Source organism: Chiloscyllium plagiosum, chromosome 21, assembly GCF_004010195.1.
Source record: "Chiloscyllium plagiosum isolate BGI_BamShark_2017 chromosome 21, ASM401019v2, whole genome shotgun sequence".
NCBI classification, from domain to species: Eukaryota; Metazoa; Chordata; class Chondrichthyes; order Orectolobiformes; family Hemiscylliidae; genus Chiloscyllium; species Chiloscyllium plagiosum.
In genome coordinates this window covers 29,209,896-29,224,221 of record NC_057730.1, presented here as the reverse complement: position 1 = coordinate 29,224,221, position 14,326 = coordinate 29,209,896, and the positions used below count along the sequence as shown (strand labels likewise).

The 14,326-nt window shown below is 40.5% G+C and overlaps 1 protein-coding gene across 1 annotated transcript in view; it reads right to left on the bottom strand.

Annotated features, from left to right (window-relative positions):
* Positions 1–14,326, bottom strand: part of myo15aa (myosin XVAa) — a 205,391-nt gene that overhangs the window by 141,093 nt on the left and 49,972 nt on the right. The window contains exons 3-5 of the mRNA XM_043711624.1: positions 5,467–5,549; positions 4,703–4,766; positions 557–666 (exon numbers count right to left, since the gene is read on the bottom strand). Coding sequence (XP_043567559.1) covers positions 557–666; positions 4,703–4,766; positions 5,467–5,549 — 257 coding nt within the window. The remainder of the gene's footprint in view (positions 1–556; positions 667–4,702; positions 4,767–5,466; positions 5,550–14,326) is intronic.

Here is a 14,326-nt window from a genome sequence, read left to right as displayed (position 1 = left end):
AAAAAAAAAGGGTTTTGTGATTTACACATGAAAGAAGTGAAACTATCACTGTATTCTAACAGATGAAAGGCTTAACAGACAATCAAATTTTTCAATGTATAATTTCAGTTACATCACACTGCAAATTTTTGCTATAAATTCTGTGTTACAATCGAGCCCTCCACAATCACCTGATGAAGGAGCGTCGCTCCGAAAGCTAGTGTGCTTCCAATTAAACCTGGTGTTGTGTGATTTTTAACTTTGTACTCCCTTGGCATTTAGCACCTAAATTGCTGCATCAGTGAGATCATTCAGTCTGTACACCTTCTTCGATTGTTCCCCAAATTGTACTGAAGTTATTGTTGGGCACTTACGGTGGGTTTTCTGCAAATGATTTCCCTTTATATGTCGCTCCGAAAGCTAGTGTGCTTCCAATTAAACCTGGTGTTGTGTGATTTTTAACTTTGTACTCCCTTGGCATTTAGCACCTAAATTGCTGCATCAGTGAGATCATTCAGTCTGTACACCTTCTTCGATTGTTCCCCAAATTGTACTGAAGTTATTGTTGGGCACTTACGGTGGGTTTTCTGCAAATGATTTCCCTTTATATTTCAACACTGCATCAGTCCCGTAAATGTTGTACATTTTATATGGATTCACAGATAAAAGGATGGTGCCAATGTATGTCTGCAGAAAAAGAAAACAAATATGTTTACGAAGATGTGATTAGGGTGAAAGCGATTCATTGGCAATAACCCTGAACAAACAAGTTACATGTGTCTTGCAAGCCTTTCATCCATTTTTTTGTGACAATGAAATGAGTTAATTTTTAAAATCAGAGTGTAAAATTGTAATATTCTAAGCAGCAGTGGATAGCCCTGAAGTTAATATTCACATATTTTTATAAGCATTTATTTATAGAGATAAAATACTTTTGACAAGCATGTATCTCCCAACTCAACCACCTACATATGTTGGCATGAATGAGTCCCCAGTGAATTCCCATCACTTGCGTAAAGTAACAGAATAAATATAAACATTAATTGTTACATTTTCTGCCTATTAGGAGATCTGTATAATTTACTGAATGATTGAATGAAGCAGCACAGGGGATCTTTCATCCCATTATGCCTGTGACAGCAGTTATTCAATTAGTCCCTTCTTGCTTAATTATTCTTACCTTACTTTGCCCTTCTATTCTATTTAACCTTTACAATTTCTGCATACTGAATAGACTTATGTAAAAATGCTGCGAGGTTTGATTGCTGATCTATGCTGAATGGCAATTAAAAACTCAATTTAAATCCTGAATTAAGAAATCTGGGTGGCGATCCAGATATCCTTGGAGGATAGAACTTTGAATAGATGGACAACAGATTTTTGTTGGCTTGATTGCTCAGGTGATAAAAATCAATGTAAAGACAACGGTGAAGCTTCAGAAATACAGATGTATTGGGGAGGGTGTAAGAGTGAACAGTGTGAGGAAGCTAGCAGATATAAAGTTAGTTAAATAGAGCACTGGGGAGAGGGAGTACCAGGTGAGAGGAGATTGAATATGCATGAGTCGTGATATAATCTGTACAACAGGATGTGACAATAACAGTTTATTGCATGACTGTGTTCCTGAATGAAAGGAGTGGATTAACTTTAGTATAGATACAGTGGAAGAAAGATAGTTTGGGGGAATGGGGAGAAGTGAGGAATAACTCCAACCACTGGAGCATTCTCTTATGTACCAATCTTTTCAAATTTGAGATGGGTTTAATTAACTTCTATATAATTCTACACAGGCACCTTGGTGGAATATATATATCGTTCAAGCCCCAAAACAGCCATTCATCACATTTTGGTTCCCTGCTTTTTAGTCACTTTTCTGGATACGGTGCTACTCTCCCTTTAATGACATTTCATATAATTTTATCAAATAGCCTTCTGTGTTCCACCTTGTAAAAAATCTTTTGAGAAGCAACATCCACTGCATTTTCTTAATCAGTACAAACTTGTCATTCCTCAACTAAATCAATCTGATTCATTGGATGTAACTTGGCTTTCATGAATCAATATTGCCTGGTTGTAACAATCCATGTCTTTCTAGAAGAGTATTAGATTTATTGTATAATCTGGCCTCTTGAATTTCACATCTTGTTGATGTTAATTTGACTGGTTATCTTATCCAAAGCATCTATTTGCTCCATCTCCTGCCCTTGTTCCCTTTCTGAGAGTGTCATTGTCACAGCCTTCAAATAAATGAGGCAAGTGTTTCTAACATCTCTTCATCCCCTACATAGTTTGTGATTTCATCTCCATTTTCACATTGCTGAAGTTTCACTTATTTTTATTTTAATGTGTTTATAAGCACGGTGGCACAGTGGTTAGCACTGCTGCCTCACAGCGCCAGAGACCCGGGTTCAATTCCTGCCTCAGGCAACTGACTGTGTGGAGTTTGCACGTTCTTCCCGTGTCTGCATGGGTTTCCTCCGGGTGCTCCGGTTTCCTCCCACAATCCAAAGATGTGCAGGTCAGGTGAATTGGCCATGCTAAATTGCCCGTAGTGTTAGGTATAGGGGTAAATGTAGGGGTATGGGTGGGTTGCGCTTCAGCGGGTCGGTGTGGACTTGTTGGGCCGAAGGGCCTGTTTCCATACTGTAATGTAATGTAATCTAATCTAAGCGCTTGCCCAATATTTTCACAATCCCAGCAGACACTCTTTACCCCTCGTTGGAGCTTTTCTACATGCTTCTTTTTCTCTGCAATTATAATAATTACATGCAGTTCGAATTTACTTATATTTTGGGTCCTAGATAAATGATGTACTTCTTTGTTGAATCTTAATTACATTTCAATCTTGTCACTCATTCAAGGGATTCTAACTTCTGTTGAACACTTAGTGCTTGAAGGACTATGCTTAGTTTCCACCTTAAATACCTTCCATTTTAAACTTACCCATTGTGTATTATCATATCTAGTAATTTTTGTTCAAGTCTAACGAAAAGGTTTATTTTTATTTAATTCATTCATGATATAAGGGCGTCACTAGCTTGGCCAATATTTATTGATCAAACAGCAGTTAAGAATGGGTCTGGAGTCACAAGTAGGCCAGACCAGGTAAGAATGGCAGATTTCCTTCCCTGAAGAACATTGGTAAACAAGATCCTTTTAATCATATTGAAATTGCCCTTTTTTCTGAAATATACCTTTTACCTTTGTTCAGCTTTGATTTTTAAATTTGCATCATTCTCTAGCCTGGACAAATGAGATGGGTTAGTGGTAAAGTGGGTAACTGACTAAAATCCCCTACCTAATCCATAAAAATGGCTGATGTGAGTGTGATCAACCAGCACTGTAGTGAGTCCAGGAAATATTGATTCATGAAAGCCAAAAGAATCACTGTTTCAAAGACATTCCTCTAGCTGCTACATTATGACTCATCTCACATCATTTTCCAAAACAAGATCCAATACAGCTTTCTGTTGAATTAAAAAATAATACAGCTGCATGCATTGTAGAAACTCCTCCTTTTCCTGCCACTCATTTTCTTTGGGTATCAAGATTATTATCATTCGCAAAAACAGAAATCACTGCAGAAACTCAGCAAGTCTAGCAGCATCTGTGGAGAAAAGCCCAGTCAATGTTGCAGATCTAGTGACCCTTCATCAGCGCTAATTGCAGATAGGGAAAGGTGGTACACAGAACAACCTCAATTATCCAAACAAGATGGGCGGGGAGTATTTTGTTCAGATAACTGAGTGTTTGGATAACTGATCTGATAACTGATAAACAAAGGAAGCATTTATGAAACCTTGAGATCTTGTTCGGATAATCTGAAATCTGGATAACTGATGTTCAGATAACTGAGGTTGTTTTGTATATGCTGAAGATGGGGGAAGAGAGAAGGAGTAAATGGTCTGTGGAGATTGAGCCCAGACAGAAAGAACCGCAGATGACAGACAAAGGAATGGACAATGGTGAGCCTGTGAGAAGGAAAAGCTGTTAATGAGGACCATTAGTAGGTGAAAATGTGATGACATCAGCCCATGTGATGAGAAGTTCTGGTGTATGGTGGCAGGGGAAAGACATGGCAGTAGGGGCTCAAGCCCTAAAATTGTTGAAGCAAGCACTGAAGCAAGCCTGAGACAGAGATGTTGGCCAGCAAACAAGATGGTATTTGAAGTGGCAGGCAATTGGAAGGTTGGGGGTCACCTTTACAGACAGAATGTAGGTGTAGGTTCATCTCTCCAGTGTAGAGGAGACCACATTCTGAGCAGCGAATACAGTAGACTAGATTAAGTGAAGCGCAGGTAAATTGCTGCTTCATCTGGAAGGTGTCTGGAGCCCTGGACAGTGAGGAGGGAGGAAGTAAACAGGCAGGTGTTACACCTACTGCAATTACATGGGAACGTGCCGTGGGGGTGTGGGGAGGTGAAATACAGACTGGACAACTGCTTTGTGGAACACCTACATTCTGTGTGCAAAACAATCCGGAGCTTCCAGTTGCCTGCCACTTCAACACACCACTATTTTCCGTGGAGAACATCTCTGTCTCAGACTTACTGCAGTGCTCCAGTGAGGTTCAGCACCAGCGTGAAGAATAGCATCTCATTTTCTGCTTTGGAACCCTGCAGCCTTCAGGACTCAATATCAAGTTCAATAATTTTAGGGCCTGAGCATCTTCTTCCATGTCCTCACCCCATCCCCACACCCCAGGTCTTGTTACAGTACTTACATATATAATATGTTGTTCAAACCTCTTCTTTAAATTGTACAACACTGCAGCATCATGTAGGTCTCTGAAAGAAAACCAGAAATACCTTAAGTAGACAAAAAATTGTGAGAGCAATTTTTCTTAGAGGCCTACAGGTAAGTTTGCCTAAAAAGGGCTGTAACACATACTCACCAATAACTCGCATACACTGTGTAAAGATGTGTACATTAGGGGAAATATCTAATTTTCACTGATTCCCTGGGGACAGGTAAAACTAGTAGTTGTTACTTGCATGGAACCCACACCTTTCCTGTATATTCACACCATACTATCCTTCTATCCTGCTGCCCTGAATATATCCTTTTAAGCTCATTTCGCTTGTCTGGTAAGTTGCATATGTTTTTAGGGTTCTTTTCAAGATGAACCACTCTACCTTATCAATTTTGATTCATAACTCATCCCTATTAAATGAACAGTGACTTTGCTTAGCCTTTTACCACCAGAGCAGCCTTGCATTAGTAACCAGGACTGTGAGCATTGCTTGAGTTTTTTGTTTTATTGAACAAATTAGGTTTTCCTGCAGGATTGCCAGTGAAGCTGAAGAAAGTAGCTGAGGTGACTAAATAAGTCAGAAAGTTGTTCGGTGCTGCATGCTGCAGGTTGAAGGGATGGGAAGACTGAGAGGTCCCATATTCCTGAAGACCTGGTCAAGTCTTAGACGAGGAAGTGTCTAAATCACGATAAATGTAGAATCTGTAGTTGAGAGGGGATTCAGTTGAACTTACTCCAGCTGGGTCATATCTGCCACTCCTTCTTCTTCCACATGTTTCTGATATTGCACTGGAGACTGATCACCAAAGGAGTACATCTAGAGCCAAGAACAAATTCCAGAATCAATTAAACCTCTCTTGAATTTGAAGTTTAGAATGAAATACCTGCTTGTTAACCAGATCAGATCTAAATTGCCTCCTTATATAAAGCCAGTTCTTCTTCTCTCTCCCCAATGTAGGCATTTCTTTCTATTCTCTACATGTCTTAAAGAATTCATTACTGATAATGTAAAGCTATGTAATTTTTTCATTACTCTCCAAATTTCTAACAGATTTTTCTGTAACTGGTACCCATCAATGTGCAAATGGTTTATTTTGAGTGTGATGGCTCCCTAGGCTTGAGAGGTTAAATAGATTAATGTACATCATAGTGTCATAACAAATGGGGCAAATGTATTAAATGCCTTTTCCTACATTGAGGGAAATTTCTGAATTGAGGCTTTTTTTACAGAATGCCATCTAGTATTACAAATAAAAATACCATTCTGATGTATTCTGAAACATTAAACAACCAAGAATAATTCAGGTCAAATATCACTGTCTGCAATACAAACTAGGTCATGGAAACTGAAGCACTGGAAGTGGGTTCTGATAGGGAGGAGAAAAATACCTGAGGGTTCCCATTTCTGAGTCTTTTCTGACAATTTATTTTCGAAATTTCAAGAGCTCACATAGCAGGGTGTGAAATAGGTGATAGATCCAAGTCTGCTTTGCTCTTGAATGGACCAGCTGGGTAAAATAGTACTAGCTTAGAAGAGGATACAAAACAAACAAGGACTATTTAAAGGGCTATGCAGCCTGATTGCAGGAAAGTACAGTTTAGAGAACATTTCCAATGGAAAATGCCTGAAAGTATTCCAGAATGATTCTGGAACTCTGTTGGGGCACATTTTGGGCGGCACGGTGGCACAGTGGTTAGCACTGCTGCCTCACAGTGCCAGAGACCCGGGTTCAATTCCCGACTCAGGCGACTGACTGTGTGGAGTTTGCACATTCTCCCCGTGTCTGCGTGGGTTTCCTCCGGGTGCTCCGGTTTCCTCCCACAGTCCAAAGATGTGCACGATGGGTGAATTGGCCATGCTAATTTGCCCGTAGTGTTAGGTAAGGAGTAAATGTCTGGGTATGGGTGGGTTGCGCTTCGGCGGGTCGGTGTGGACTTGTTGGGCCGAAGGGCCTGTTTCCACACTGTAAGTAATCTAATCTAATCTAATCTAATCTAATCTAATCTAATTTTGGGGAGGGTAAAGAAGTAAGTGACATGTCTGCACAAACACTTCAACAGGAATGGGAACAGCTGTGACAGTAATTGAATACAATGGAGAATTCAAGCACTGTGTTGTGCCTTCTTTGAACTTAGAGATGGACTCTTTCAGAGTAGTAACAGAAAGATCTTAGAGGTTAAGGTTAGTGTGTCTGAAAACCAAAAATATCATTCATCCAAATACAGTTGGTCCCAAGGTTCTTTGAATAAAGAATTCATGATTATATAGCACATCAGGTGTCATCTCATGGAACCGCATTATAATTGCACCACCATTTGCCTTCCAAATTGTTTGTTGCATCTGCATGTTAACAAGCTGTGATTTTAAAAAAAATTCACTCATGGGACATTGGTATCGTTGACCAGAATTTATTCCTCATCCTTAACTACCCTTTGAACTGAATTGTTTCCTCAGGCTATTTTAGAGGACAATTAAGAAAGGAACACATTACTGTGGGTCTAGAGTCATATGCAGGCCAGATCAGGTAAGGATGACAGATTTCTTTCCCTAAGGCAGGGTGGCACAGTGGCTCAGTGGTCAGCACTGTTGCCTCACAGTGTCAGGGACCCAGGTTCGATTCCAGCCTTGGGCAACTGTCTGTGTGGAGTGTGCACATTCTCCCCGTGTCTGCGAGGGTTTCCTCCAGGTGCTCCGGTTTCCTCCCACAGTCCAAAGATGCGTAGACCAGATGAATTGGCCATAGTGTTAGGTGCATTAGTCAGAGAGAAATGGGTCTGGGTGGTTACTCTTCGCAGGGACGGTGTGGACTTGATGGGCCTGTTTCTACACTGTAGGGAATCCAATCTAATCAAGGGACATAAGTAAGCCAAAATGGTGTTTTACAACAATAAACAATGGTCACTTGGTTGCCATTAGTCTGACTTTGAATTCCATATTTGTTTTTAAATTAAATTTGAACTTCACCATGTGCCATGGTGAGATTCAAATCAGGCCTCTAGAACATTAATCTGTGACCCTGGAATACAAGTCCATTTGCATTCCCACCTCTCTGTGGATCTCTGAAGCCTCTGAACATGAACAATCATTAGTCCCTTGCCTCTTTAAAAAAAAACTATACTTTTCTTACCTTTGTTTTTGGAATAATTTTACACTTTCCAGACTGCAATTAATGTTCCATCTATTGCTCAATTACTGAATCACTCAATCACTGTCCATTCTCTTTGTGTTTTACTTTCTTACCTCAATTTGTAGGCTAAGAATCTTTGATGTATCACACTTAATCCTCTCATCCTCATGATTCATAACTGAGACCCAAGCATTTATTCATTCCATTAGTTACACTCTACCATGCTAAACATAGTACATTAATTCTGATCTCCTTTTTCTGATGTTTAACCAATCCTCTATCCCTCTTAATACATTACTCCCAATTTCAGTATCTCTAGTCTTATTGAACAACCTCTTGTGCAGAACCACTACCTTTTGAAGATCCAAATATATGACAACTGTCTGATTCTCCTTTGCCTATGTCACTGTTTACATCCCCAAAAACTCTAATAGATTTGTCAAACATGATTTCTCTTCATAAACTATCATGACTTTATTCAATCATATTTATAATAGGACTCAGCAGGCCATAAGTATTTTAGATACTTCTATAGAAATTAGATTAGATTATTTACAGTGTGAAATCAGGTCCTTCATCCCAACAAGTCCACACCGACCCTCCGAAGAGCAACACACCAAGACTCTTTCCCCTACATTTACCCCTTCACCTAACACTATGGGCAATTTAGCGTTGCCAATTTACCTAACCTGCATTTCTTTAGACTGTGGGAGGAAACCAGAGCACCCGGAGGAAACCCACGCAGACACGGGGAGAATGTGCAAACTCCACACAGATAGTTGCCCGAGGCGGGATATGAACCCGGGTCTCTGGCGCTGTGAGGCAGCAGTGCTAACCACTATGCCACCGTGCCGCCCAAAATGTAACCACTTTACCAAGCAGGAAAAGCAGCATCTAATTTGTGTGTGGCAAGTTCCCACAATGAAATGTGAATAAACAATAATGTGATAATGATCAAATAATCAGTATTTTTGTGATATTGTTAAGGATAAATATTGGCCAGAATGCTGACGAACCTTGCTTTCTGCTAAATAGTGCCATGTGTACTTATTTTACATCTAAGAAACCTGATGTCTTACCTGGATGACAACATTTCCTCAATACAAGCCCTCACCATAATATGGAATCATCTCATTTGCTGCTCTCTTCTCATGACCTTTCATACTGTGATTCTTGATTTTCTTGCTCTAATTAACATCGATCATCATTGACGGCAAATCAACCTACATTCCAATATTATAGAATCATAGAATCCCTACAATATGGAAACAGACCCTTTGGCCCAACAAGTCCATACTGATCCTCCGAAGAGTAACCCTCCCAGACCCATTCCCCCTACCCTATATTTACCCCTGACTAATGCACCAAACCTACACATCCCTGAACACTATGGGCAATTTAGCATGGCCAATTCATCTAACCTGCACATCTTTGGACTGTGGGAGGAAACCAGGCACCCAGAGGAAACCCACGCAGACACGGGGAGAATGTGCAAACTCTACACAGACTTCCCAGAAGCTGGAATTGAAACTGGGGCCCTGGTGCTGAGGCAACAGTGCTAACCACCGAGCCACCGTGTCACCCCAAACTAGCTCAAGTTTCTAGAATGGACATGAACTCAGAACCTTCAGGTTCAGATGCTGCCTGGCCGGCTGTGCTTTCCCAGCACCACACCTTTTGACTCTGTTTTCCTCCTGTCGGAAAGATGTTGTGAAACTTGAAAAGATTCAGAAAAGATTTGCAAGGATGTTACCAGCGTTGGAGGATTTGAGCTATAGGAAGAGGCTGAACAGGCGGGAGGGGTGACCTTACAGAGGTTTACAAAATTATGAGGGGCATGGATAGGGTAAATAGACAAGGTCTTTTCTCAGGGGTGGGGGAGTCCAGAACTAGAGGGTATAGGTTTAAGGTTTATGGGGAAAGATTTAAAAGAGACCTAAAGGGGCAACTTTTTCACGCAGAGGGCGGTACGTGTATGGAATGAGCTGCCAGAGGAAGTGGCGGAGGCTGGTACAATTACAACATTTAAAAGGCATCTAGATGTGTATATGGATAGGAAGGGTTTGGAGGGATATGGGCCGGGTGCTGGCAAATGGGACTAGATTAGGTTGGGATATCTGGTCAGCATGGACGAGTTGGGCCAAAGGGTCTGTTTCCGTGCTGTACATCTCTGTGACTCTGTGACTCTCAGGGCCATAGTGCTGTCACGAGGCCAAGCTAGTATAAAAGGTTCAAATCATCAATATGTAATGGTCTCATTGCTGTGATCTCAGTTTCCAAATCTTGTTTAGCTAAATTTATACAACCTTTAAGGAGCAGAAATATTCATCAATTTAGTTTCTCCAGACTAAACACTGTGCTAATACTTAACAGAATCACTTATTTTGATTTTAGAATTCTGACCAGTTCAATCACATCTCCCACTGAAAAAGAAGCATTCAACTGATTGCACGTATATACCATCTATGGTGTGGTAAACAGACAAAGACACTTCACTGCAACATAAATAAGACAAAATGTGACACCAAAGTTACAAAAGGAGATATCAGGACAAAATAACAGCAGCTTGGACAAAGGCATAAGAGAGATCCTGAAGCAGGAAAAAGAGAAAAGTGGAGAAATTTGAGGGGTCAATTCCAGACCTTCAGATAAGTTATTTTTAAATTCATTCATGGGATTTAAGTGTTGTTAGCTATGCCAGCATTTTATTGCCCTCCCTAAACAGCTGAAGGTTGGAGTAATGTTAGTCAGGAATGCACAAGGGGCCAGAACTAGCAAAGTGCAATGATGTTGGAGAGTTATATTGAAGTGGAGGACAGCAGACAGCAGACAAGAGGAAGAGAAGGGGTGGCCATGGAGGGATGGAAATTTTAAAAATCACTGGAATGACAGTTCAAAAGATTAGTGATCGCTGGATCTGGGTTATGTTAAAAAAAAACTGTTTCTTTAAATATTCTCTTTTAAGTCATTATTGTTTGCCTACAGTTCTCAGATTCTTGTCTTTGATTAAACTAAACAAAATTATCTGTATATTATCTATTGTTTTTTGCCACTTTGATAATCATGGGACTTCAATCCTGGAATATTCAACCTTTGCTGTCTCATCTGTTATTTTGGTTCACTTTTCAACTTTCTTAGTCAATCACTTTTGCATTTTCTCTGGTTCTATTTTAGATCTCCTATTGTGAGAGGCTTATATTGGTTAACAAGGCCATGAATTATGCTATGATTTGGAGATGCCAGTGTTGGACTGGGGCTACAAAGTTAAAAATCACAAAATACCAGGTTATAATCCAACAGGTTTAACTAGAAGCACTACCTTTCAGAGCACTGCTCCTTCATCAGGTGGTTGTCACAACCACCTGATGAAGGAGCAGCACTTCGAAAGCTAGAGCTTCCAATTAAACCTGTTGGGCTATAACCTGGTGTTGTGTGATTTTTAACTATGAATGATGCTAGTTGAATAAATCAAATAGTATTTTAGTTCAAGAGATTCTGGGATTTGCACCACTGCTTTTGGGTGTAATATTATCCGTTTTTCTGTGAAAACTGAAGTGCCATTAGTAATTGGGGTGACTTATAAAAGCATTCACTGTATTTTTCATGTAAAAGTACATTTGACAATAAATTTCTTTTCTAATCTAATTAAGAATGGCTGTATTTTAACTTTTAGGATAGTGAGGAGGAACTAAGTAACTCAAGTTACTAAATTGGCAGCATGACAAATTCATGCAGAGAGCTTTATAACACCATTTGTTTCTCACTAACCAACTTGTTCAGAGATGTTATGACACACCTCTGATTCAGGTGGGTCTTAAACTCAGGTCTTCTGGCTTAGAGGTAGGGACAATACCACTGTACACCATTTTATTCAAGTGGTTTATTGAACTCTTTCCATAATAAATAATTTAACATTTGATTTTACAATGGAGAGCATAAATTAAAATAAAGCGTGGGTTAAATCATTACAATAGTATAATTATACTATAATGTGCAAATACTACGATTGAAAGGATTTACCTTACTGAACCAAGGCATTCCTTTTTGATTATCATAATCCTCTTCCCATTCATGGGAATGCATTTCCTTTGGAATAGGACCTGGCCCTGGAAGATCAGTTGTATTCTCCTGCCTGTAGACTGACAGCTTTGAAATATTTTGCACTGGCGGATATTGTAACTCCTTCCTTGCTGAGTAAGATCCGGCTGTCCTCCCCGAATCACTTTGAGACCAATGGTACCTTGGGTGATGGTGACGAGGAGGAGGAGGTGAGGCTCGATAACGTATTGAGTGAACACGAGGAAGCACAACTGCATACCTTCCCATCACACTGTCTTCATCATCAGGTTGTTCCATTGGTTTTGAACCTTCCTTACGTAACTTTGGTGAGACAGGTCTCTGTGGTTTAAACGCTGGAGGTTCATTAGTAGTCTGGATTTCTGAATAATTCTGAATCTTAACTTGTCGCCTTTGAGATTGTGGGCTTTGATGCCCTATAGGTTCACTGACCTCTTCACGAGATGGTTGCAAGGTAGAAGCCTGTTCTGTTCTATGGCCAACATGTTTAAATAATAGTTTTGGTGAAGGTGACCTTTGAAGGTGTGTTCCACTATTCTTACGGCCTAGTAATTTCATCTGTGGAGTGCCAGATGGTGAATGCAAAGGGCCTATGGGTGATCCAGCGAGTTGTATTGAAGTTTGCATGGGAGGTGGATTTGAGGCTCCCCTTACACTCATTGGCTTCCTCCCTGATCTTATCGATAGCTGTGGCGAAGGCTGTTTTTGTGACCCAGGAGGACTCTTCTGTCTTATTGATGATTGAGGTGAAGGTAAATGTTGGGGTTCACTACTTTTCAGCTGTTGAAAATGTTTTAACACTGACTTTCCAGAATTTGATTTTGTGGCATTTATTTGTTGAGTTTTACGGCCAAATATTTTGAATTTTGGTTTTGGTGAAGGTACCAATGGGGAGCTCATCTGTTTCACTGAAGGTCTATTCTGTCTGAGAGAAGGTTGTTGGTATGGTGGCCTTTGGAACCCTTTGACACTCACTAATTGTCCTTGATTTTTACATGATGACTTTGGGGAAGGATAACTGCTTTGTTGATCTGTTTCAATATCCTGCTTAATTGATTGTTTTCGAGAAGATAGCCTTTGAGATTCTCTAAACACTGGGTGATGAAAACCTTTTGAATATCGGTTTACAAGGCCAGGCTGTGATGGTGGTGGTGATGGTGGTGGTGTCAGGGGTTCCTTTGTATCTGAAGAGGGATTTACAACTGATCCCAAGCCCATCGGGAAGTTGCTACGTTTCATAAATGGACTACGAAGAAAAGGTTTTGATATTTGTTGAGGGGGCAGCATCTGGGATACACTTTCATAATTATGTGCTTGTTTTAGTGATGTCTGAGGGGATGATAGTCTGTGCTGGCTTACTGGTTGCTGTGAAGAATTTTGTCTGGGTTGCTCATTTTCTGCTGGATGACCAAACCGTTTTAAAAAAGGATTTCCAGAAGCTGGCTTGGGAGATTCTGAAGTTATTCTTTTAAAGCCAAAGTGTTTTAGTTTTGATGTGTTAAGGGATGGATTACCATCTTGTGTAAAAGTGTGTTGGGTAACTGATTGTTTATGGAACACTCTGTCCTGACCTTTTCTAATGCTTTGTGAGGGTCTTGGTGACAATGGCCTTTTGACTGATTGCCTAGGTGAAGGTGGCTTTTCATTTTTAGGCAGACGAGTCTGTCTTAGAAATGGATTAGCTGACACTGGTTTGGGGACATTTGCCCCTGGTGCCTTAAAGCCAAATATTCCTGCTCCTTGCTTTGGAGAGGGTGGTTTTTGCTTTATAGATGGTTGCGGTGATGGTGGCTTTTTGAATTTTTCACCATTAAAAGACAGCCGTGAAGTATACAATTGTCCACGTTGCCTTAATGATGATTGTGGTGAAGAAGGACTTTGAGGTGCACTGTTATGAGGGTGACCAAAGTGTTTAAATGGTTTAGGGGAGACTGGCCTTCGTTTTTCTGAAGTTGTTGCTTTACAACCAAATATCTTGAATGGTGAGCGTGTTGGAGGTGGGCTATGTTGTCTTAATGATGGGGGTGGTGAAGATTCTCTTTGTGAATTCCTTTTCCTAGAGCAGTCAAACGTTTGTAGAGGTGCTCGGTGGGAGGACAGTGGGCTATTTTGCCTGAGTGAAGCTTTTGGTGAAGGATAATTTTGAAATTCTGCAGATGAAGGGGAGCTAAAGTTTTTAAACAGGTAAGGATAAACAGTGTTTGGGGCTAATTCTGCAGCTGTTTTCTTTTGACTAAATGTCCTCACAGACAACTGGGGAGATCTGCCTAAACGTCCAACTGAGAGTTGTGGAGATGATGGAGGCTGAAGATGCCTATAAGTTGGGTGTGGTGTGAATGATCTTTGCTTTTGTCTAGCCAGAGGAGTGCCAGGTGATGACTGGGAGGAT